General features: G+C 42.5%; 1 protein-coding gene across 2 annotated transcripts in view; it reads left to right on the forward strand.

Annotated features, from left to right (window-relative positions):
- Window positions 1-9,263: 9,263 nt before the first annotated feature.
- URI1 (URI1 prefoldin like chaperone) overlaps window positions 9,264-27,352 on the forward strand; it is a 427,315-nt gene continuing 409,226 nt past the window's right edge. Inside the window, exon 1 of one of the 2 annotated variants that reach the window (XM_069216759.1) lies at window positions 9,264-9,951. In XM_069216759.1, the coding sequence (XP_069072860.1) occupies window positions 9,944-9,951 (8 nt within the window). In that variant the 5' untranslated portion in view covers window positions 9,264-9,943. The remainder of the gene's footprint in view (window positions 9,952-27,352) is intronic. The other variant, XM_069216758.1, reaches the window with a different exon arrangement.

Below are 27,352 nucleotides of genomic sequence, written 5' to 3' on the forward strand. Positions count from 1 at the left end.
ATTTGTGCAGAATTTGAAGTGTTATATTTACATAAATGGTTTTAGGAATGCTGATAGAATGTGCACATGCTGAGCCTCTTTGATGGTTCACATGACACAATTTGTGACAGCTTAGTGCTATTTCATTAAGCTAGCAAGCTCTGTGAATTGGCCAAAGCCGAACAGCAGTCATTCCCATGCATGTACAGAGGTGGTGGCTGGTGACATTTGAAGGTTTGGGGGCCTAAACGTTCAGGATGAGTGCTCAGTGGTGAGCGAGCGTGCCTGACCGTCATTTCTCTTACCATGAAAATTGTGAAAAAAGAGTGGAAAAATCATGATTTTTCAAGCATATTTGAGAAAGCAAGGTTAATAAAGCAATTGCGAATGTGTAGTTGTGACATCAATAAAGAGATTTCATAAGATAAATACGTAGGTAGCTGCTTCTACAGTATAACCACAGAGAGACACCACTGTCCAAATTATCCTTTCTTTCCCACTATTTCGTTCTTCCTATCGGGCTGTGCCCCCCCAAGAAATGTATGCCAGGCTCTATGCCCATCAGGTCCTTGGCCTCTCTGCCGAGTGCTGAAATATCAAAGCAGATTGCCAATCAGCTTGGAACTCTGGCAATGTGTTTAATGAATTGTGATGACTTCCGGGAGGGTAGTACTGGACCAATACTACCCTGCCGGTCGTCATCACAATTCATTAACACACATGGTCATGTGGGCACTTGGGCAATGGGCCAGTATCTGAGTTGCACAAAGCTGTGGGCCACTTTTTTGGCCAGTATGGTGATGGCTGATTTGACCTTGGACTGTGTCTGTGCTGATCAGTGTGCACCAGCAGCCCAGTGTGGGGGACTGATCGGCCCTTCTGGAGGCAGGTGGGCCTCTGTTCGTATCTCCCTTTTACCAACGGGGCAGAGGAGTCATGTCACTTGCTGGGCCACCTCATTAGATCAGGCCTATTATTGATCCCAATCCAACCCTTCTGTGACCGGTTATAGAAAAGTGTGTGTGGAAGTGTTGGAACACTTGTTGTGCAGTGCACACTGCCTGTGGTGTTGATGGGGCGGTGGGTCTCCTTTGTATAAGGTTGCTGCGTGGCCCAGTTCTAAAGCCTTGAAACCAGTGGAGCACCTTGAAAGCATGCTTTAACTGATAGTGTTCTCAGCCAGGTTTAATCACCCCGTTAGCAAAACATAGGGGGCCTATGATATTCTCTAAACACCTAACTGAGGAATGTGCCTTTCAGTTACTCTACAGATCTCATTCTGCATTCATGCTTGGCCGCTTCAACACACATCATTGCGGAAAAGGAATCCTTCAGGACAGCTTCTGAACAATGTGCCAACAGACTAGTGCCAATGTTATTTAACGAGGCACAGTCTCTATCCCTATCTCGCTCTCTCTGGCTGCCTCTTGTGTCCTCTACACTTTCTGCCCCCAGCTCTCTCTTTCTCCCTGGCTCCCTCTCTCGTGCCCTATACTCTCTCTCTCTCTCTCTCTCTCTCTCAATGGCTCCCTCTCTCTGGCTCACTCCCTCCCACCCTCTAGCCCCCCCCAACCATCTATCTCTCTCTCTCTCTCTCTCTTGCCTCTCAGATTTGAGATCTCCCTCTCTGATGTCTTGTAAACTCTGTCTCCCCCTTAATGAGTTCTTCCTCTATTTCATTCCCTCTCCTCACTTTGCCCCTTCTCCCACACAGATACATACAGACGCATTCTCTTACTCTCCTTTCCCACATTCACTGCCGCCTCTAGCTGGAGAGGCCCCTGTCTTGCTGGCTGCTGGGATGGGTCTCTTTTTTTACAAGTTCCCTTTGCCGGGTTGCAACAGTGGTGTGCATGCACAGTTACCCATGCACGTGCCTTGTGTACCACTGAAACCTTGTGCTACTGTGGTTTGAGCGAGGTCTGCCTTTTGTGATAGTGTTTAGATCCCGCTGGCCCTGGGTGCACTTAGAACCTAAATAACAGTACACATGAACCCAAGTTACAGCTCACACATCATAGACAGCTGGCTCAGACATTTATACGGACTCCAAGCCTCCATTGCATTTGTTCAGATTAAAGCTTTTTTACACTCATATGCCTCTCCTACACTACCTCACATTGTTTTTGTACCCAAGCAGCTGTTTCTATATTTTGTATTTCACAAGACCGCTATCTATGCCTTGTTTATTGACAACCTTTACCTGCGCTGGAGTTGTAGGGATAGAAACAAAGAGGGGTGCACACAGACAGAAGAAACAGCATACTGTCTTCGTGGATTCCCCTACCCAGATGACTACGACACAAAATAAGAGTGACTTACCGTCCAATCCATCTCACACGGAACAGAACACTTCTCTCGTGACTTTGCCTTCAAGCTGTTTGGAACTTCTTACCACCAATTAGGCCCTCAATACCACCCCTGGGTCTCCTGAGCCAATCTAAGTGCTGCTCCCTTGCTCTTTATGTTAGAAAACAGCATGACAGCAGCGCAGTGATTGGCTCGGTCAGGCGCTGCCTACGCACCTTAGGAGACTTGGGAGCTCTGGCAGCAATACCATGGGCTCCTACATTGCACAGGTAAGTGAGGGTTTAAGAGCGCATGTCAGGCTGGTTGGAGCAAGTCACATGCCAAGCCTGACATGCGTACTCCACCCCAAGGAGCCTGTCAATCAATCATTAAGCTCCCAGTCCCAAGCAACCCACTCTCCCTTCCTCCCCCCCACTCACAAAGAAGAGAGCAGGCACAACCCAGGGCAGATCAAACATGCTGTTTTCTGTCGTCTGCCTCAAGATATGGGATGCTTGCTATTCCTCCCCTGCCGAAGTTTTAAAAGGAGACTTTGCTCGAGCCATTCAGCACACGTATGGCTACATTTGTTTTTATAAAAAAAAAACTCAGTTAGTAGTAAAATCTTTAACATGGGGCTCACTTGCCATCCAGTGGCAACAATATAAACAGGAGGGCGACACCCCTATGTCCAAATAAAGAAACCACCACTAATGTACAGTAGCCTATGCAAAACTCCCACAAATGCAAATTTAAAGTATACCCTTAAGCAGCCATTGTTGTAATACACCACTGAAAAGGGAAATTCCATCTTAGCCTGTGCACAATGTCACTCTCCTGACAAAGGAGGACAAATGACAAACAAACACCTCCTTCCTGAAACCTGGTGAAAGTAACTAAGAGAGCATCTATGAAAGATGTGGCCCAGTTTCTTCAACCCATGACCATACTGGCTTAGAGATGTTGGAGTAAGATGGAAATAAGTTATGTTCCTCTAGAGGTTGATAAATTACACCAAAGAAGTTCAAACCCAGTGAAAAAAATGTAATGCACTTGACAGAATGCTTGTGACCTGAGGAGTGCTGAGCCAGTAAGATGGCGGGAGTGGCCAGGTGCACTACCCCCCAAAAAAGAATTTCCCAATATTTATAACTAAATTAATTAAAGTGGAGAATTAACACACTGAGAAGAACGAGGGTAGCAGTGCTGACAAAAAAAACTACTGTAGGGCTAGTCCATTCAACAAATTGTGAAGGGGTCCAGCTAATACAGAAGAGCAGGAGCAGTCCTGAGTCGAGGCTTCCACATGAGGTGCTACAACCTAAGTAGCCAACTCCCTATGCTGACGTAACACAGCAATGCGAAAAGCAAATAAATGTTTTCCTCTCAAATAGTTTTGGTAAACACAAAATAGGTTTCAATTTACTGGGCTAATTTCCTGTAACCGCTGCTGATCATTCCTCTGTTAAACATTGGGACATCATGGGACACTGACCTTGTGACATGATAAAGAAGCAAGCTCATACATAAAGTGTTCTGGATCACGAGAGTCAGTTTGCATTCTGTGGCAGTTTGATATTTAATATGACAATATGCCACCCAACATTATACTCTAGGACAGTGTTCCCTTACCTATTGATTTTGATTTATCAGTAATAATTCACCCACATTCAAGAAGCCCACTAACCATTCTATCACACCATCTATGGATAATTCCACTCATGTCCTTATGAAAATTGAGGTATTTTATAACAGTTTGTGGCAAACAGGTCGCTGGCGGGTCTACTTGATAGGACTGCCAAATCACTTCATGTCAGCAGGCCAACAAGTTTACACATGTTAACAAACTGCAGTATTCAGTGTCCTGTGCTACTGCATCGTCATTTGATCTAATCAGAGAAATGTAGATTATATTATGAACTGTACAAGGAGAGACAAATCTACTAGCATAGATTCCTGAAAATGTTATGGTACAGTAACTATTGAAAGAGAGCAGAGCTTGTCCTTTGGCTATCGCTTTTGACTATTTTGGGCCACGATTTATCTGCACTGTGGAGAGACACAATTTTAAAACACATACATTATAAACAGTAAGGCGGATACATAGATGAAAATAAATGTGCTTGATGGGGAATCAGGGTCTTGCTCATAACAGTGAATATGAAACAAAAGCAATAACGGATGGCGGTTCTGAAGGGAAAAACAGGACTACATGGCAGACACCTTCTGTCAGGAAAAAGGAGAGATCAAAAACTAGAACATTCAAAAGTAAACAGAACAGAAAACCATCACCTGTATGGAAGCTCATACCTTCAGTGCAGTTGTTGCTGATACCCTGTCTACACTATAGGCCTTATTACGACCTTGACAGAGGGGTTTTCTCCATCACAAATGTGACAGATATTCCGTCCGCCGAATTACGATCTCCATAGAATATAATGGGATCATAATACAGCGGATGGGATATCCGTCACATTTGTGATGGAGGAAACCCCTCTGTCAAGGTCGTAATAAGGCCCTACGTGCCTGGAAACCCTCATGGGTGACAAGTTTCACACTCTACAAATACATGTTACATTACACAGCTATAAAGAACAGTATTCCTTTACTGCAAATGTTACCCGCATTTTTTGTGAACACACACATTACAGTAAAAAAAATTTACAGTCATGGGTCAGAAAAGGTTGTTTATTATTTTGTGCTTGACTAATGAAACTACAGGGAAAGCAAGGCTCGAATTTCAACCAGAGCCAAGTCATAACATTCTATCAGTCACAAAGTGAACAACTGCTGTGCAACAGGTAAATGAGATATTTGTGAACTCATACTAAATAAAAAAAATATTTACACCAACAGATTCTTCACCCTTGTGCTATTACCTTCATCCTCTAATTAACAATTAGTTCACATTGTCAATGCTGTTACTTGGATCATGTACCATGTTTCTGGGAAAGTTGTATTTGTGCTCGCATTATGGTACTTGCACTCCACTATTATTGTACCATCTTTCTAAGAGGAGTACCGCAGATTGTACTAGCAACCTGAAAAAAGTGGGATTTGCTTTTTAGAAGGCCAAATGCTACCTCGATATCTTGATTTTTGGTAATGCTGAATTGCAGTGAGCAACCACGGTTTCACTGCAGAATTTAAAACAGCATCATGAAAACATAATTTAAACACTAGTCATTTATAATGTAAACATTGTCTGGCCTTCTTTGAAACATTATGTTTCATTCCACCTCAATATAAGAACTCACCAATTGGTCAATCTTGCTGGATAAGTATTAGGACACTAAGGGGGTTATTACAACTTTGGAGGGGGTGTTAATCCGTCCCAAATGTGACGGATATACCACCAGCCGTATTACGAGTTCCAAAGGATATAATGGACTCGTAATACGACTGGTGGTATATCCGTCACTTTACCGTCACTTTTGGGACGGATTAACACCTCCTCCAAAGTTGTAATAGCCCCCTAAGAATGCTACTGCTCTGTCGTGTGCATGCATTTTATGCACAGCCTGGAAATGGTGTAGCAATGTGTGAAAGATAGGTCAGCGTTACATATTATTTGTATGTTAAGTAAATAAGACAGATTTCTACTCCAGGAGATCTGCTGCCTTGCTTTTGGAAATACCATAAGTATACTAAACAGTGATGGATGGAATTCTTGAATTAATCTCAGCCACTGATAATCACTCAGGGCTGCATCTCAATCCATCGCTATATTGCTGATCACGCCACATCAGTTTGGACCCAGCTGTATGCAAATCAGTCTTGACCCTGCTCCAATAGGAGCTCCAATGATGGATTAAGAGATTGCCCAAGCAATTGCCAGTGTGCTGAAATTAATTCAAGCATTCCATCCATCACCTTGTTGTTGTTGCATTTGCTTTTAGAGGCATGGTGCGGATATATGTACAACCAATGGGGACCTCCATACTTGGGAATGAGTCAAGCACACAGAAAGCAGACTTTGAACAATGAACAGCATTCATTGCAATTATGTCCCTCAGGAGCTTAATGTAATTGAAAATATTCCTCAACAAGGTATCTGGGACTAAGGCAATATTCAGCAAACAGTGGGCCAAGAAATACTCAGTGCCATAATGATGGTTTCCAGGAAGAAGCCATTTGCCTGAAAAATGTGGAATGGACAAAAGCGTCACCTTAGTGTAAGATTACATGCTTCCACCTTCTCCATTATGAGATGAAGTATGGCCACAATATTGTCTCCACTGAAGTGACAGATCTTTAAGCATATATTTTTGAGTCATATCATGTGTTCTAATGGCACACTCCTCTTATGCTTTTTGTGACGTTATTGACATTGTTTTTCAAGATCAACTTTAACTTAAGGCTGCCAGAATACGGAATGCCCTGATGCTCCGCTTAGTTATCATTCTTTAACTGGAAATGCTGCTGTGATTGCAGCTATGTTCTCATCACAGAACAAATCACACTCTCTTCCCTGTTGTTCAGCTGTAAGATGTTTTGCACTAGAAAAAGGTTATTTAAGAACTTCTAGCTAAGGTTCTAAAGTGTTCTCATGGTTATATTAAAATGAGTACGAAAAACAAATCAATTTCTATTTCCATCACAAATGAATTAGCAACGGAAAGTAATCATGTACCTGCGGAAGAGTCTACAAAACGTAATAATTAGGAAAAACTGCTCCTTTAAAAATGAACACAATAAAACCTAAATCTTCACAAATCATTACAAAAAAAATGAAAAGCTAAAAAAAAATTCTCCCCAAAATCCTAACCTAAATTGTGACCTGTGTGAGCGAGCCATCATGGAAAATGTGGTAGGCTTCAGCATATGAAAGAACAATTCGATTTTGATAACCCTTCAATCTGTAATTTTTTCCTTTCTGTGATATGACACCAGCACTCTGCAGTGATGCTCTCTCTGGACCTGATTACCAGTTGTAAGATGCAGAGTGCAAAATTAATAGGTATGGTCTCAAGAGGTGTATAAGCTGTTGGCAGGTAGAGTGGGGCAACCCAAGCTTCATCATGCCAAAGGACAGGCCTTGGGCAGGGGATGAGCTGTTCTGAAGCCCCCTGCCTCCACTGATCTTCACTCGAATGTGCTGGATGGATTTTAAGGCTGCTCTTATTGTGTCTGGTGAGCCCATATTTAGTACATCTGGGTGCAAGAACACTATGTCACTTGTGATTAGGTAGAGAAGTTTCTCCCCCAGAGGTACTGCTCTGCCTGGCTCCTAATCAGCCACTTGGATGCAAGGAGAGCCCCAAGAGGCCCACAAGGAAGAAAGTGGGTGCCCAACACCAATTGCTATCCTCACTTCAAGGTTACCCAAAGGCAAAAATGATTTGTGATGGAGTACCATTCAGGTCTCCAGCAGTTGGAAACCAACTCTAAAGGTGCAGAGAATCATGCTGCCTACAGTGTCAATGTGAGATATTACCTGGAGAAGAGGAGGTCCTGTTACCCTGCAGTTTACTAGAACTCTCCAGTAAGATGTGTACGGTGATGCTCTATGGAGTCTTGTCTGTGACGGTACATGCAGAAGAAGAAAATTATGTGCTACCCTGAAGATAGCCATTAGTCTAGAGCTGATGCCCAGTAGATGACAAGGAGGTTCCTCTCTGCCAACATGAACACTACCAGCTTTGCACAGCCTTGAATTTTTCATCTGCACTGAAAACAGCACACTTTTAGGTCTTGGTTTGGACAGCACAGTTGTCAAACAGATCTATTGGTAACACTATACATAGAGTAGACTTTTGGCCTGTCTCTTGCAACCACTGGCTTTTTTCAACCAGCCACATTCAGAAATTGACTTGTGACATTGTCAATTATATGTTGGCTCAGCCCAATGGAGTATTTATCACTCACCTAATTCTATTTACAGTTGCAGTGCACCCTTCTACCTCCGCTTCAATGCTTGCACTGAACTGTATGAGGGCTACTTTACACATATAGCCATTTCTGTCTCCGGTTTGCTTTTTCTCATGTTCCTCACTTCAATGGGCAATCGCTGCACATTAAACCCAGATCGAGTGGGCTTGTCAATGCTTGTTAAGTAATATGGTACTCTGTTCTACCTGAGTGGTGCACCTAATCAAAGGTGTACTTAGCGAAGAAAGGGGTAACTTATATGAAACAGGTTATTCCCTATCAATCATACATATTTAGACATGAAAACATGTACATATGAAAACTTGAACTTTGGTCTAGGAACTTTTTCCTGTATTAAGTATGTTTTCATATTTCTTAAGAGTGTCAAATAGGGAAATAGAGGCCTGTGGAAAACAGGCCCCAGGAAAATACCACTATGTTCTTGGTGCTTACAGCAAGCGTTAAATAATCTGCCCTGCACCGTTAAATTCAGTTTTTAAAGCGTTTCATTGTTAACTATATAAGCTGTTACCTATAAACTTTGTTGCCTTTTGACATCAGTGCTAGTCTTTGTAGAGCAGGACTCTCTCTGAATGACTAGTTTTAGTTTATATACATTAGACCACACTCTTTGCTACATAAGCCACCCTCTTAAAATCTTAAAAAAGTTGTAAGTTATTATTATTCAACCATACATGCGCCTTCCACAGCCTCCCATTTTTTTCATCCTATTTAAAGCGCTTGAATACCTCTGCGTGCCAAATAATTACTACAAGCGTGTCACCTCTTCTGTGCGTCCCAACGTTTTAATACACGCAGCTAACCCGGTGCTGACAGTGCCACCTATTGCTCCTCGTATGGGCACAGCTGCTGGGGTCGGGTCTGGGGAGACCGGTTGAGTGGGAAGCGTGGTATGGGCGGTTAAACTATCAAGTTCAGGCTTACCCAAACTAATGGAACGTCCAAGTCTTGCTTTACACGATACGTATTTAATTTAAAAACCCACTGTGTAAAATTAAAAGAAAACAATGTATTTCATGAAGAAAAACTTGTTACAAGTTAGCAGTTCGCCCTGGAGAAGTGAGTCCTTGGCAGCTGCGCCGCGAGCACGTGGTATGCTCTGAACCCACTGCCGCACGTGTCTTGTGAGCGCTGTCAGGGCTGGGACGCGGTACCCACAATGCACCGGGCGCTGCAGGAAGCTTTGAGGTGCTGATGGCGCAGCCACAAATCCTAGAGCAGCTGCAGGAGTTCTTGGGGGTAACAGCTGAGACACCCTGAAGGAGAAGTGCGAACACGTCTAAAAGAAGGGAATCGGGCCAGGTCCCGAAGCTGAGGGGTTCCCCCGGGACCAGACCAATTTAAACCGAGGCAGAGCAGCGAGAGATCGTGCACGGATTGGATACAACGAGGATCGAAGGGATCTTGTCACGCCGGGACAGAGCCGGGCCCCCGTGATGCGAAGCTGAGATGTCTCCCGCCCCCATGTCACGCTCAGAGCCCACACGGGAAAGGCTGAGGAGCCGCCTCCATAAGCACGTGTTTAGGACTCACTGCTCCTGCTGAGGGGCTGCGCACCCTTGACCCCGGGAGACCTGAACCCAGACCCGCTCACTAGAAAACCCCGGAGACTTTTCTTACTAGAGAGCAGCGCCGGACTCACCGCCCCCTCCAGGGGGCGGCGTGCACAGCTTGAGACCAGTAGTACACACCCTCACCCGGAGGGACACCAGGGTCGGCACCATGGAGGCCACCGCCGGCAAGGGCTTGAGGGGGGCTCAGGTGTCCCGGCTTCGCGAGGCTCATGGCGAGGTAACTGGGGCGGGAGGGGGCAATCACCCGCAGAGGATGCAGGGGTGAGATATGGTGTCGGTGATTAAAGGGGCCGCTCAAAGGAGGTAGTTGCCCTGTGTTCCCAGAGCAACGGGAACCGCACGACACTAAAACGGACGAAAGCCACTCGTACGATTGATGTTATTTTCTCGTTAAAATTGGGTTCATTTCCAGTCTTTGTTACCTAAGAGATAGGCACACCCTCCAAGTAAAGGTTATATGCAGCTCCAAAGGTAGAAGGCCCTGTATTGCACGACAGGACGGCCCTCCTATCTCCCAGAACAGCATGGCTAGGCCGCACCCCTTCGCACCATGTGGGCACGGTGTCAGTTTACTAACATCACGTGCTCTAGAAACTTCCTTCCAAAACATTACACCGAAAGAGTAGCTCTCCCAAGAATAGCTCGGCGTACGTCCGTGCATTATTATCTATTGTAAACGGCAAACGTGTGGTATTAATCGCAGTTTAAAACTTAACATTGCAATAATGTCATACTCCCAAACCCCGCAACACATCAGTACATCCAGTAATGTTTGGGTGTTTCACAACCAGACTCTGAGTATCTCACGGTTTGAAAAGAATTATGGTGTTAATGACAGCATCGGATTTAGCTTCAGTCATTATGATGTGACTGACCCTTGAGGTATTTGTGCTTGCGGTCCTTTGAAGTCTATTGCTATTCCTTGATTATTATTATAATCGCCAAGAAATTCTTGTTTTTGACACGTGCCTTGCTTTTGTCCACATGCATTTACTTATATGACCCATATTTGTTTAGTTTGTAGATGAAATTGTGTTTTTCCTGCTTAACTGGAATATTGAGGCGTGGGGTAGTTACATAAACGGTATAATTTAGCGTTTTGGGTTGTAGGACTTGCAGGTCGGTGATCCCTCAACTACACATTTGCTGTACCTAACATGCAGGAGGCACGAGTGTGTTAGAAAAGACAGGCTATATGCTGCGGGTCTCTTTAAAGCGAATTTTGTTTGTGAACTAATATTCAACTTCCTGCTTTGATTTTGGCTATGTGGCATGTCTTCATCTATGTTTTCGTTTTCACTTTGGCTGCTTCTGTAGTAATACATTGCGAGTTTTATTGCTTTGTGGCACAGTAAAGCATGCTTCTTGGCTCCTCAGTCTTAGCTACAACCCCTCTGTCTTGCTATTAAACATGGTCACGCCATCAAACTAATGGGGGAAGTTGAGCGAGACCTGAACCAAGGGTCTAGCTTTGCTTTTAGAACCAGAGCATGGACTGAACCATCAAAAATTTGTTAATCAAAATGTTAAAAAAATGATTATCAGAATTAAAAAAAATATATTAATTTAACTCGCAGACTATTTTTAACTTTTGTAGTGTAGCCCTGCTTTACAGTAGCCCTGCTGTTACAAGTGTTAGTTTATAAGAATTTAATAATTAAATATTCATGAACCACCAAATTTCCTCAGTTCCTGACAAGGGTGCCAGGAGTGAGCCAAGCCAGTTGTCATGTTGCCTCTATGTGATCTATATAATTATTATAGCTTGAGCAACATTGTATCTATTGAATTATATATAAGTGGCTTTTGTACTACACGCATCCTGAACTCTAATATGTGAAGGCATTTTCAAATGTGATTATCAAGGAAAACGTGGCACAGCCAAGCAAGTAATTGGCGAGGGTCAGATAGATTGGTGAAGCAGGTAAGCTGAGCTTGAACTCAGGTTTTCCAGACTGCACATTGAGTAGTTCAGCCTCTGGTTGATTATCTCTTCCTTTGTTCTGTTTAATGCCAAAGGGCAGTGCTTTGTGTTTAGTTTTTGAGGAGAGAAATCGTCACACATCTTAAATGAAGCAGAATTAAGAAGTCCTTCTAGAAAGTACAGTTAAGTGAGGGGAAGGTGGGGCACTTAATTTAAACTGATCTTAGCTTCCCTGGACTTGACAAAAAGGATTACTTCAAGAGAGGCAGAACACCTGAATGAAGGTAATTACTTGATTTAACAAAACAATGGTCCATCATTGATCCCGGAGTTACAGGTCTTTACTGAAGGAAAAGTGAAGTGTAGCGCTAAGCTGTGGTCAAAATTTACTGAGAGCTCACACTTTGCTTTTTTAATTGGGGCAGGAGCGTATGTTGCTGGGATTCTAAGTGCTGTGAAAGTGCTTGTAAAGGGGCATATTGCAGTTTGACAAATCATCAGCACTGTGGTACTTTCATACCACCTCTTGGCATCTACATGATCAGCCTGTCTAAAACCCCCATTCCCTCCTCTCTGGTGAGAATGCTGGGAAGACACTACAGTAAGTCTTGGCTGTATATCATCTCTGGTATTTAAAAGGACCTCAAGCTGAGTCTGAGCCAAGCATATTGTTCAAGTCTTCAGTTCCTCGCCCACCTGTACTTGCTACAGACATTAATTACTTGACACTACTGTGTCTGGGTTCCCTTTCCAGATTGCATTGCGTTTGTGCCATGACTTTTTACTAACTTGGAATGATAAACACTCTACAGTTAGCTGATATGTTTAAAAAAATACCTTTTCTAACTACTACCCAAATTTGACCAAGGTTGCTTTGCATTAGTTTACTTTAAACTATTCTTCCTACATCAGATCAAACAAACACTTTTATCTCACCAGCAAGAACCTGATAGGCAAGGCATTTTAATTAGAATTAAACTAGTTTCCCGAAGTTATGCTATTGTAGATCCTTATCTTCACAGTACACGTTTGAACCACATGTAAAGGTGATTAAGACACTACAAATGTATGGTGCATATTATCTTGTATACAGATTTTGACATGTTTGCTTTGTATTTATAGGGACTATAGTATATTCATGTTCTTATGTTGCTTTAGAGACTACATACTTGTCTTTCATGCCCTACATTCATTTGTGTTTTGGGGGATGGGAGAGGTTGCACATTGTATTTGTTTTAACAGCAACGGTTCTATGGTTTGCCACTGTGACTTTGACAGATCGAAATTGCAGTTTTAAAAGTGCTCAGCTAGGCTTTGTGCCTGGAGTCATCGTTTACATGGACAATTTAATGATTGCACAATAAGTGCTGCAGTCCATTAGTAGTGTTTAATATACAACCCGGGGTACCATATACTATGCACTTATGTTTAAGTTAAAGGTGCCAATTGGGAAGTTTAACTAATTCTCCAAATTTATATGAGTCAAACCACAATGCACTGGGGCTTGGTTATCAGTGTAAAGAGTCCCAAAACCAACATCAGTCCAAAAAAATTGGGAGTGATGATGCAAATAGAGGCATTTTCTAACAATACTCAACTATATTTTTAAGAGGTGACCCATTTGTGTGCCTACATGTCTTATTTCTGACCTGGTTGCTGGAAACAAGTTCTATCTGCATGACGCTGTAGAAGGAGCAGTTGCTGGAGTGTTTGTCTTAAGTATCCGTCGTCTTTGGATTCATCGTATTTCACTTTGTGTTGTAAAACATGGTCATTTTTGAGGAATCCTGTTCTAGGGCATAATCCTCATCGTTTGCCCTGCAGAATTAGAATTTACCCATTTTTCCCTCTGTATGTAAAATGTATGTAGTACAAAATTAGCTGAAAAGCTGAAGAGCAGTGTACAGGATTCATGTCAGAGGTGAACTGAACATATGATCTGAGTGGGAGCTGGACTCTTTGAGCAAACATGAAGTGTTAATTCATGGTGTAGTAGGGTTCTTTAAATACCTGCTTCAGCTCTTTCCTGAAACAGAGCTGGGGTCGGACACTTCGGATGCAGGGATGTTGTTCTTGGTGCATAGCTGAAGGCCTGTTGTCTTGTTTTTTCTTTTTTGCACTTCCTCATCTCTATTCTGATGGTGTTCTAGCTGCAGGTGGGCCGAGAGCCACCAGCCACAGTTTGAACTTTATAGACTCAAGATAGAACCATGGAGAACTGGGATTTTCTAGGCTAAGTGGTTCTTAATTTGTGGTCTGGGGACCCTTGGGGGTTCACAAACCTATGTTGTAGAGCCATTTTAGTGATGCCTGTGGGCAAGGTATGTTAGAAATTAGGCCTGTGCCCTTTAGCCTATTGACATTTTTATTTTATTTTATTCTTTTAGAATCGGCCACACTTGTGGCGATGTTTTATTTTCCTTTATCTTACTGTCCTTTTGCCAAGGAGGGTTTACATTTCTTAGCACAACATTTATTTCACTCTGTGCTTTTTCGAAGGCTACAGGGCAATAGGATTGTCGGCACGAGTGGTACACTGCGTCTCTTACACTTCGCAGAAACATACATATTTTTATGTTGGGACACTTTTCTCAGAATGCTAGTTGTTTTATTATAAAAAACAATCTGTCCCATGCATGTTAGAGGAAGTTTCCAGCCAGATGACCACAACTGTTTGCTGTCTGACTTCGTTACAGTTGCTTTTTGAGACTACCAGTTCCTTGGCCTATATGGGGATGGTGTCTGTGGACAACAGGCTTCTCCGCTACTATCATAATCTGATATGGGGGATGATGTCTTCCCAGGGGAATCCTGAAGGACGGATTAGGGCTTATCCTACTGTGCAGTAATGTAGCTTGGATAAGAATCAGATATCTTGCATAGTGATAGTATGGTGGGACTTTTCTTGTGTTTCACTTTCCTTGTCACCATTTTGTTTCTAGTATGGTTTATCATCCTAGTTACTGCATTTCATATTATTTTATCTAAGACACAGCAGATTCAAAAAAATCTTATTGAACCATTCCCCACGTCTGTATCTCTTTGCATATGTGAGGCAAGTGTAACTGAGAGGAAATGATGAGATCTGATCCACCACCATTTCCCTGAGAAGTCACAATGTCATGTGCTCGGTTGCCACAAATCATCCCTGCTCTTGGGCAGAAATGAGGTGCTGCTAGCTGGCTGAAAACAGATTAGGCCGACAGTTGGCTCATGGTGTGGGATTGGACTCAGTTCCACACAATTCAGGTGATGCTGCCACCCAGATCCAGCAGTCTCATTAGTACAATGAGGGCCAACGCGACGTGGTGCTGCCAACATTTTGTCAGGCACTGATTTTCGGGTCATTTTGAGTATCTCTCCCTACATGCTAAAGGCACCTCAGTACTATTTACAGAGACGTCCGTGGTATTGAGTATTTTCTCCTCCTAGATAGTACCTATTTGATTCTGTAGGTTGTTCAAGCTTAAACCTTTAAAACGATTAATCCCCATTTGGTGTCCTTATCCATGAAAAGGTATATTTACCATGGCAAACCTGCTACAGGTTTTATTTGCAGTAAACATGCGACATTCCCTCACTGCTTATTTGCTAGCTAATGGCCTTACAGCCCAGTGTGGTCCTGTTACATTTTGTAGTTGAGGCCCATCCTGCCGACGGACACATTTTATTCTTGGGTCAACTTTCCAGCAGTCAATGTGAACACTAATACATTTCATCATTATACACCTTCTAATATACCTGCACAATACAGAGCATATGCATGCTTGGAAATACATCTATCCTTTCAAGACCATAATAAGTGGCTTGAGGATGTCCTACTCCAATATGAACTAGAATACCCAGTTCCAGCAAGTACTTTGCCTATTGAACAATATCATAATTATATACACTGATGGCTCTGCCCAATCCGCAGTAGGCACCAAAAATCAATACTCTGCCACCTGTGCGGTTGTGAGTGGCTACATAAAGGATGGTGAATTCTACCCACAGCATACCTACACACAGTCCTTAGGGGACAGCGCTGCACAGTTAAGAGCTCAAGACTCTGTTGATGGCACTGAAACAAACAGATTCAGGACAGTTAACATACATTGTCAGTGATTCCTAATACTGTGTCCAGTCCTTCAATGAATACCTGCATTACTGTTGCCAGATTGGGTTCAGAGATTCAAAAGGCAACACCATTAAACACAGACTCCTGTGGGGGAAAGTGGTGGATCTGAAAGAAACGCTACCCAATGTCCTTGTAGTTCATACATTGGGACATTAACGTGTTGGAATACACGTTAAAGGCAATACTTTGGCTGATGAAGCAGCAGGTACGGCTTCTGTTGCTGCAATGACTTGTTCACAGATGAGGTTAAATGATGTAACGTTGGCTGCTGTGAAAGCTTTAGCTTAAAGAAAGCCCATGCCAAAGGCATATCCTGCCAAATATTCCTACCGCATATCTAGCCTTAGTACTGCCCTAGTAGCAATACCAGGGTGGGTGATCGCGTGATCCCCCAACAATGATCAAAGACCTGAGTTGATAAAAGCAGCGCACAAGAGAGCTGCTTCTCCACATGCTGGTGTGGCGTCTACTATTTCATTATTCCAAGCACGTTACTGGTGGCCAGGTCTATACAAACAGACCAAGTAGTATGTTCTTTGTGTGACATCTGTCAGCAAATAAACAGGGCCACCGTCAAACCCTCACCGCAAGCAGCCCTTCTAATTTCCAACACACCTTTCAATGTGTGTACCTGGACCATTGTGGTCCCTTGACACCTGATGATGCATACAAATACATCTTAGGCGTGGTCTTCTCTCGCTCCAGATTTCTATGGGTGTGGCCACAACCCTTAGCTAATGCTCAAACTGTTATTAAAGATTTGCAGGTCTTTATCAGCACATATGCATTCACGGCTTTCCACTCGGACCATGTCCTGCTTTTGCCTTAAGGGCATTCAGGGACACCATGGTTTCATTATCTGTCCAACTATATTCATCTCCGTATCATCCGAGGGAAACAGTGTTGTGGAGCGAAGAGAATAGGACTTAATCCAATCCTTAACAGTAAGAGTATTCGGCACAGGTCGTAGTTGGCGTAATCACCTGTATGGAGTCCAGAGAGCACTTAATAATCTGCAGAGACGGTCCCTAGGAGGGCGTACTCCATATGAATGCCTGTCTGGAACAAATATGTATGTTCCAGATCTTGATGGTCCTGGTGCGGAGGCTGCAGATACGCCCTTTGAAATAAATGAACATGTCACTGTCTTGCAGGACTTACAACAGGTCAGTGACGACAACGCATCTGCCAAATGCCGCCTCCTTGGGAATAAGGGGTGCACTAATAACACACACCTACTGGCTGGATTCCAACAGTAGGCGATCTAGTATGTGAAAAGATTTCTGTGAAAAATGAGTTCAGTCCTTTCTATTGTGCACAGGTTCCAGTCTTGGGAATACACAGTATCAGAACTGTTTTTCTACCACTGCTGCCTGGTTCTAAAGAAAACAGCTTTGTCTCCATTAACAATGTCAAGTTACGCCATATGGCCGATCTTGCACAGCAGACCTGGAGGTCTCCTGGGTAGTACCCAACTTCCTCTCTCTACAGACCAGGATATTTTCTCTACAGGTTTTGAGCAGCAACACTGACACCTCTCCGAGCTTGGGGAGGGTGGAAAATTATCTTTTATTAGTACCACTAACTTCTGTGAAAAGCAGCTTCAGTAACAATGAGCAATTGTTCTCAAATCCAACACAAATGGATGGAATCGTATTTTATGAACCAGCAAGGGAGATTACTGCCAGTTCTCCTCTTCTAAACATGGCTCCAGTTTTTGCACAAACTGCTTCTGCATATTTTGCCGATGTCAATGACTCTTTCACTGACTCATCTGCCTCTTGTGCAGCAAGACTGTCAAGAACACATAAGCTGATAAATTGGCTCAAAATTAACTATTGTGGCTCTTAGCTGTACTTGCCTTCCTTCTTTGGATTGGGTATATCATAGTCTTTTTCTTATTACTAAATGGTCATTACCTTTCTGAACGCTCTACAGTTGAACTGGTGGATGAGTTTCTAAAACCACATATTTCCTCCCATAAAGTCCACGGAGACTTGTTCCTGGTGGTCATTTCAGCTATACCAATTCTTGATGTGATTGCTTAGGATAAAGTATCTTTTGATATATATGGCCCGACGGAGGTTATTCAAATTCCATACGTATTTAAACTTTCAGTGACTGATGTAATAATAATTGGAGTTGTTTCTGATGATTGTGATGTAAAAACAGTTGATTCTATGTTATCTGAACTAGAATATTTTATTGTATTTGAAAGTAAAGGTGTTTATCTATTAAAAGAAAATTATGGAGATATGTTCTGTTACAAATATTATGGACAAAATTTCATTCATAGAGCAAGTACCCCAGAGACTATTTTTAGTTGCACACAATGTGAACATTGTCCAACTCCGCCAGTGGGGAGTTCTAAAACATACTCTGAAAAGTGTACATATTTTTCTGGGTATAATATAAAAAATGTTGAATCATAGTATTTTAAATTGCCTATACTGGAAATGCTCAATATTTTATTGACTGATACAAAATTAATTTATTCTTATTCCTTTGTTTACCGGTTTGCTATGGAAGGCTATGAATATTGGCTGAAGTTGATTGACGTAGAGTGCATGGGGAACTAATAATTGACAAAGGAAGCTTAATTTAGAGCATGCCTGATACCTGTTCAAATTATATTTTTAAATTAAACTCTGATACAGACAAATTGTTTGTTTAGCCTTGGCAAAGCATAAAGAACTGAATGCACCCAATATCCTTGCCCCTGCTAATTCTATAAATGGCAAAAATACATCAATGCAACTGAAGATCAGCTCGATGGGTGAGTCCAAAATGGAACATGGTTTTTGTAAACTCCACAGGGTGTTTAGGTTGAATAGACCAGACCCTTGTTATGTATCACCAGAACATTCGGGGATAGTAACAACACACAGTGTAGGGAAATTCTGCCACCAGTGGTTAAAAAAAAAAAAAAAAAAAAAGTTCCTCACTAGATGCTGTTAAAGAATACCTCCGTCTCATGTCAAACAACACAGACCTGCAGGATTTCCTGTTAGGCCCGAGAATACAGTGTAAAAAGCGCCTCTTATATGTAGTTATAATGAAATTTGGAAACTTTCCCAACAAGAAGCTGCTGCCCGGTTTAGGCAAATAGATCAGGAGAATTTACAGAAAGCATTAGCTGCTGTACATTATGGGATTTACAACTTGTCTGACAGCATATACTTTTTAAACAACATTTTTTTTTATCTGCAATGGACATTGTGCAAAGTGACATGTCACTTTTACAACATGGGCAGTGCCAGCTTAGGTCCATTATTAGATTGGACAATACAAACATTAAAATCTGGGCGCGTTCCCTGGCAACATGTCAGCGCGAGGGACATTTTTTCAGCATTTAATTTGATGCGACAGCAACAAATAATGGCTAAGAAGGATGCAACTTATGTTAAACATCAAAAAGTTAGAAAAGTTGCCGTTTACTGTTGCTGAAATACCAATACCATCTGCTGAATGGTTAATACATGGGGTTATCAATCTGCCTATTTCAACACTGCAATTCACGTCCTGCTTAAAATGCATTAAAGTGGGCAGATATGAAAGGGTAGGAGATAGTTACATTCATTAACGTGCGGAAGCTACCCTTTTCGCACAAATGTCTCAGTGCCATGAAAGAGGGTTTTCTTAGCAGCAGCGAATGCAAGAATTCTGTGAGCCGTTCAATGGTTTGTAAGCAGCTGTCCTTGCATGCGGTGTGGAAACGATCCAGCAGCAAATTTAGCTTGCTATCTGAAGGGATCCCAGTCCCCTTGATTGGACCAGCATTCCAGGTGCTCTCTACTGGAAGCTATGCGCTTCTTAATAGTGAGAGCTGTTGTGGAATGCAAACCTGAATTGCTTATGTAGTTTTCGGTCTCCCAGATCATCACCTATTTGCGGTAATGTTTATTCTCCCCACGCAGCAGATGAATGTAGCAGACATTTAGCCTCACATTACTACTGCAAATGTGAATTTTGATAAGTTAAGCAGACTATAAGCTTTATTGTTTCAAAAACATGTGGCACTGACATCTGCACGCAAGATCTATGCTTTTCCAAGTGGCGAGGTTATCTGCAGGAATACAGTCCTTTTAGTAAATACAAACTTTCCGGGGCACACTGGTGTACTTGTGGGATGAATTTGTAACACGTCCAGTACTACATGTACATTTCTTTAAGGCTGTTGGTTCTGGTTTCGTTAACACTTTCTCCCCTATATTTGGCATAATACCTTCAGCCATACACAATATTATCAGGGGATTTCCGATCACTTTGGCTGTAATAGGTGGCATCTTGCTGTTTTTAATTCGCAGTGGCTTTCCCATCACACGTAGGAGGACTGATGGCGCTTCCACTAGCGCAGCTGTATCATGAAAGAAGGATGCAGTATTTTGGAGCACCTCTCCTGGAGAACTGGAGTGTAACTGGTCTGTCATTTAGACTATTTTGGATTGTGTGCAGCCTATGGTTGGATGCCTCTGGTGCCTTTTTCAATGTGCGCTAAAAGTTCGTCTTTCTACGTGGCTCTTACTTGAATTGGACGCAGATCTGTTGATGTTCTTCCTGAGGGCTCATTACCAGATATGCATGTTAAGGGTGCATTTGCTATGGGAAGCTATCTATGAGCTGCCCTTCGTGGATCATGCAGCTCTAGCTTCAGCATTGGGCACAACATGGAATGCTGCTGCCTCAGCTTCAGCTCAGGCTTTTAAACATGAGTGCTCTTTGGTTTTGCTTTGCATTGATTTGGTCTTATTACCACCTGCCAAAGTGGAACATTTCCTTGCTTCAGTTGTCCTAGCTGTATTTGGGGATTTTCAAAATGACATTTACGTTTAAATTTGGCTTCACTGGTGCCACTGCTAAGATTTTAAATTGCCCACTCCACCTTTTTAATACACCACCTTGACTTGTCACTGTTGACATTTATGTATATATGTTTTAAATTATTACATTTTAGTTGCCTTTCAACTGAGAAATTAGGCTGCTTTACCACTTATGAACCGACAATGGGAGGATTTTGTAGAGCCATTTTAGTGATCCCTGTGAGCACCTTATTTTTTTTGCAACTAGGCCTGCTGCCTGTGCCCGTTAGCCAAGTAACATTTATTTAATTTTATGTTATCTTATTCTTTTAGAATTGGCCACACTTGTGGTGATATTTTATTTTCCTTTTATCATGCTGTCGTTTCACCTAGGAGCCTTTGTTTCTTAGCACCACATTCTTTTCACTCTGTGCTTTTTCCAAGTCTGCAACAAGATAGGATTGTCGGCACAAGTGGTACACACTATCTCTACTACTTCTACGAAACATACGTATTTTTTATGTGGTACACTTTTCTCAGAATCCTAGTTGTTTTATTATAAAAACATCTCTCTGTCCCATGCATGTTAGTCGGAGTTTCCAGTCAGATGACCTCGGCTGCATGTTGTCTGACTTCGTTACAGCTGCTTGCTGAGACTACTGGTTTCCTCGCTAATATGGGGATGGTGTCTATATAGAAGACAGGCTTCTCCGCTACTATCATACTCTAGTATGGTGGATGATGTCTTCCTGGGGAATCCTGAAGGGTGGATTAGGGGTTATCCTGCTGTGCTCTAATATAGCTTAGGTAGGAATCACACATCTTGCATAGTGACAGTATGGTGGGACTTTTCTTATATTTCACTTTCTTTGTCACTATTTTGCTTCTAGTATGTTTCATCATCCTAGTTATTGCATTTCATGTTATTTTATCTAAGACGCAGTTGATTCAATAAATCTTGTTGAACCATTCCCTGCTTCTGTTTGTCTTTGCATGTGTGAGCGAGTGTAACTGAGAGAAAAGGATGAGATCTGATCCACAACTATTTCCCTGAGAAGTCACAATGTCATGCGCCCAGTTGCCACAAATCATACCTGTCCTTGGGCTTAGATGAGGCACTGCTAGCTGGCCGTAAATGGATTAGGCCAACAGTTGTCACATGTTGTGGGATTGGACTCCGTTCCCAACATTTCAGGTAATACTGCTGCCCAAATCCAGCAGCCTCATAGGTACAATGAGAGTCAACGCGTCACATATTCTGGGGTTCGCAACTGTTTAGGAAACTAAATAATATGAAATGGGTAGTGAAATGTATATAAAGACACAAGATGTACAAATTAACATTTTATAATGTTCTGTAAAAGTAAAGGAATTTGAAATTAGAGGCTAAAAATGAATTCATATTAAATTCCTAAATCAGATTGATTTGTGGAACCCGGGCAAGTGCATACAACAGAATATAGTAGGGACGATGGGTGGCCTCAGTTGAATTTAAAAACACTCCAAACTTTTTTTTATTAAATGTTTGTTAATTTAATGAAATAATCAATTATTTCTGTATTTGTTAGATGAATGCTTAAGTGTATTTTTTTGTGTGTATCATTTTGTGGCTTAAACAATTGAAAATGGTTAGGCCGGGGTCCCCAGGTTTCAATAATGACGCAGTGGAAAACCCTGGAGTACAAGAATGAGACAGTGAGGGTCCCCAGGTTCTAGTAGGTTCCAGTGAAAAGATTAAGAACCACTGTTCTAGGCCAGAGATGCCCATGTATATGAACTGATGTTAGAAAGGTAGGCGCTGAACCTGTAAAGGGCATTTCCAGTGAAACCCATTCAAGACTTCAGGGAGTGGCTAAGGTTGGCGGAGGTAGGGGTTTGAACGGTGTGGAATGCAGCTGAGAAGTCCAATAACATCAAGAGGCATGGGTAATCTTTATCTATGGTCAGGAGGACACCATCTGATTTGTGAAGTAGCTGTCACTGCGCTGCAGTATGTTCTGGGGGCGATTTGACAGTTGTGTAGGAGATTCTTGTGTAGGTGATCTTGAAGTTGTGCATAGACTGCACTTTTGAGGATTATGCAAATGGACGTTAGATGGGTGATGAGTTAGTAATTGGCAAGGACGGCTGGGTCTAGTATGTGTTCTTCAGAATTCGATAGAAACATGCCCGTAAACAGGTTCTGTGTTATCAAATTTTATATATTTATTGACAAAATGATTGATGTGTATCTGTGGAGTATGGGATAGAAGGGTCAGGTAGGGGGTTGATGGACTGCTTGATTGTTTTAAGGAGAATTCTTTTTCCGTTGTCAGCTTCATTGGTTGTGTTCAAAGAGTACTTGGCTTTGGTGATGTACTGAGTTGTCATGGGGTTAGCTGGATAGTTATACTTTTTAAAAGCTCCAGCACAGAAGTGTGAAAACACCACAGCAGTGAAAGGGTTAATATGGTTCCTTACTTAATCTTTTCAAACTAAATATGGCTGTTCAAAAAAAATACCCGTCTTTAATGTGACATATTTGCCACCAAGCTAGCAGTCAGAAGCAGTTAATCTTGCTTGTTTCTGATCATGTCTCTCTGCCACAGCAGTTACTGGATTTGACAGATAATCATAGCAATAAATCTACCACCACACAAAAGAGGAAAATGAATGGTCTCCTGGAGTGCACAAGACTAATCCCAATAACCAGTATATTAACTAAACTCTGGTTCCAAGGCAGCACGCTGCCTGGCATTAATCTCTTGAGAACCTTGTCCAGACAAGTACGCCCTAACCGCCCTATCTTAGTTTAGTTATAATAAAATACCACATTGTTCCTCGTCATAATATTGGTTGTGCTGGAGGTGGTTGGGCACATAGGGTCTCAGCTGGTGGTGTTGTGGTCATGCTGGACTTCCTGGAACAGATGGTCTAATCTTACAGTCGTGAGGTAAACAACAATCGAAAGTAGTTGTAGTCTTTAGACTACTTTATCAAAAGGTTGCCATGTTCTGATCACGTGTAAATGATTTTGTAGCCACAGCTATGTGACCATCGTAGATTACTCTGCAGATTAATGTTGTGAAATCTTGGCTTTTAGTCAGCTGTTTTCTTTGCATGCTGCAAGTAAATATTAGGTTTTCTATTAAACATCAAAACTAATTTGGTGATAATTGGCTTATTTTTAAATTGTATTTAATTTTTTCTTACACAAACTAAGTCTGACTTTATTAATACTTAAAACAAAAAAAAAACTAGTTACACTTGTGAGGATCAAATCTCGTCTCGATTCTCTGGCTGCTTCAGAGTAATATCATATGGCAGATCTTTCCTTGGCTGTTTTTGTTTCACTCTGCATGTATGAACATGTTGGCCTCATCTTCCTAATCTAGTCTGCAAATATGTCATATCATATGTGGGCATAAAAAATAATTTGAAAAAATGTAAGCAAGTGAAATACCATAGTAAAAGATGGCAAAAAATAACAGTGCAAGGCAAGGTTGTTTTTGTGGTCATCACTTTTAACTGATTAAGGTAGTACATAGGTGAGAATCTGTCAGTAGATTAGTTTTTATCCTAATTTTATGAGTGCTGCTGAGAAAGAAGGCTAAAATGTTAGTTTGGTTAATATAGTACCATTGGGTATTTTGGTTATCCCTAGTGCTTACTAACTTTGGATATGGACAGCAGAAATTCTAGTGGCGGGATTTCTAGCTCAAGTTAGTGTCCCAGACAAGGAAACATTACTCACATTGTCATGGTCGGTGTTAATGAAGGCAGTAAAGGTGCATTGGGCCTTAGAAGGTGGGCGTTTTCCATAGTACACAAGTAAAGTTGTCTCATGGGAGTCTGTATAGTATCTTTTCGGACAACTGTTTGAAATGTATAAAATGAGTTATTATTCAATCGCCTAAACATAAAATCGCATACTGATTCTACAGATACAGGAACTTTGGCACATACTCGGAATAGAGAATAAAATGGGGGAAATCCCAGACACACCCAATCATGGTAGGAGTCCCATGATTTCCACCAGACTGTCAACTACCACTGTTGAGAGACCGCTTGAAATATCTCGGGGTCTACATAACTAAAAATAGCAACAATTTTTTAAAGATAAGCCTATACAGTCTCATAGACAGATTTTGTGTATATTCAAGGTATTTGGTCACTGTGTGGAGATTATATATACACACACACACCTTTCTGTAGTCCGCCAAAAGTACCACCAGTATTTTTAGATTTCCCCTCTCCATTACTCCATCCGAGTTCTTTACTTCTAGGGCCTAGTTCCTTGTCTGTCTTACGTTCCAACCAGGCACGGAGTTTCCCTGACATGTCACCCACTTCATAGCGTATGAGTTGTGAGGACACATGGGTGGCATTAGCCTTGTTCTTTGCTAAGTCTCCATATTCCCTTTATTTCAGTTCTAGCCTGTGCTGCATGTCTTCACCAGCTCAGCCAGACGGACTTTTGTTGCCTTCTTCCCTTCCCTTCCCCCAACATACTGTCTTATAGGCCTCCCAGAGGCTGACCACAGAGTCTACACTCCCAGTATTTTCTTCAAAATAGAGCTCGGTGCTGGTCCGGAGTTTTGATATCTGATCTTTGTTTTTCATGTAATAGGAATTGATAGGCCAGGGCCCTATCTACCATCCACCTTTCCCTGCAGCTCCATCCACAAAGGGAAGTGGTCTGATGTGCCTCTTGCCAGGTGATTAGCCTGTACTAATTTCCAGGTATTGACGTTGTCATTAAGTAATTTATTCATGTGAGACTCTTGTGTGCTCCAAAGTAAAAGTTATATTGTCTCTGTTTGGGGCTGTGAGTTTGTCATATTTTTGCTAATCCAAGGACTTTAAGACATCCCAGTAAGGGGGCCAAGGCCTCCTCTCAACTCTAGTGCCTCACCTATCCCATTCTTTGCTGCCCATCATGTTAAGATCACCACTAGGGTTAGAATACCTGGGCAAACTGTAGCAGCAGGACTTCCATGTCTAGTAATGTTTGTGCATGTAGTGTAGGTGGGAACGTATACGCAACAGGGATTTAGCATGGTTCCATCTGATTGCCCTGACTGTACCACATACCTGCTTAGATGGTAGTCTAGGCACACTTTGCGGGGGGAAACAGGGTTGATTTCTTCAGAAGTCACACCCCTCTTTAGTCGGATGTATAACCTGAATGTGCCATCAGTTGATACCCATAGTGGTTCAAGTGCCTTACAGTGGTTCCGTTTCAGGTAGATTTTCTGCAGTATTGCAATTTTTTTTAACAGGCCCGACATTGCATTACAGTTCTCCTTTTTATTCTTAGGTATCAGCAGTCCTCTTAACATAGCCCTACATGAATGCATAATCTGATGCACAATCTGTGGATAGGGACCAGCCAGCCACCAGCAAAAAACTAGGGGATAGGCAACATCTTTGTACAGAATCTTGTCTTTTAAGACTAATTAAGAATGGTGTTCATATTATTTTTTTCAATCTGGACATCTTGTTTTAGGTTGTGGCATTGTCATTCCATAGCATAAAAATTCCCCATGTTATTTCATCGTGTCAGCAGTGTTGAACATTATGGTTCGTAGCGTGTGGCTGTAGATGCATATGCTGTGCATACCCCTACCATCTAGTGTAGGGGCTGGGGCGTTGCAAGTTGGTTTACTTTGAAGAAATCTTTTGAGTCACAAGGTCTTTCCTTTCGGTGTAGATGCGCATGATCACAGAATCCATTGTTAATTTTTTTTTTTTCCTCAGCCACCGTTTTTGGATGGGTCCATTGCACTCACTGTCTTGGCAAGTTTGTTGGTTCCTGTCGTATCCTCAAGTTTGCTGTCTTTTACTCCGTCATGAGTTCAATCATCGACTCCTCACTCTCTACTTGTGCATCAGTTTCTTCACCGATTAGCATCCGGGTCCCGCCCGGCCCTCTGGACCGTCCTGTCCAGTACGTGCTCAGGCCTCCCTTCGAAGAATGACCAACTTCTCAAGGTGATCGAGTGGACCCACTTCAAGAGATGCCCCCAGTCTTACTCTAAATTTCCCTGGGCCGACTCCACTCCGTGGGCAACTTGTGACTTTTGCTGGACCACAATGAGAGCTGCTACCCTTCCTGTTTAGCGTTCCAAACTGAAAAGACTCCCCGTCATCACCTAGATTGATGATGGGCTTGCACCAGGGTGTCCCATTCCACTTTGGAGACACACCCTAGCCACGGAAGAACACTAACATCACATCAGTGAGTTGACTGAACTCCTGGCCTGCCAGCCCAACTCAGAGTACAGCCAGCCGAAACCTATTAATCCAGTGACAATTTCCTCCAGGAGTAAGAAGAAGATGCCCCATCCACCCAGTGGGCTCTGGTTGACGCGTCAAAATGACACCACATGTGAGTAATGTCTACATCCCTCTACCGGTCACCCCTCATCGGCGGCCACATGTCAGAGCCGAGAACTGCCCCTTCAGGTACTGGTAGTCCCCCCCCCCCCCCCCCATCTGCCCCCTCTAAGCACTGGTCAACACCAAAATAAGGCCTTGGAGCCGAGGAAAGAATTGCCCAAAGCCTTTGATTTGCAGTGCTGAAATCACCCATCGGCAACTATACTTGAGCAGGACCAAAGCCACAGAAGTCTCAACAGCAGACCCAACTGCCATTGAAGCCAGCCTCTGACCGAAGACGCAATTGGTACTGAAATAATCGTTGAAGTCTAAGCTATCTTCGACATCGAAGTCTGATGCCATTTCATCCTCAAAGGTTCAGGAGGAGTTGGATATCACACTGGACAAGGTAGACATC

This window comes from Pleurodeles waltl, chromosome 12 (genome assembly GCF_031143425.1).
Source record: "Pleurodeles waltl isolate 20211129_DDA chromosome 12, aPleWal1.hap1.20221129, whole genome shotgun sequence".
Classification (NCBI taxonomy): Eukaryota; Metazoa; Chordata; class Amphibia; order Caudata; family Salamandridae; genus Pleurodeles; species Pleurodeles waltl.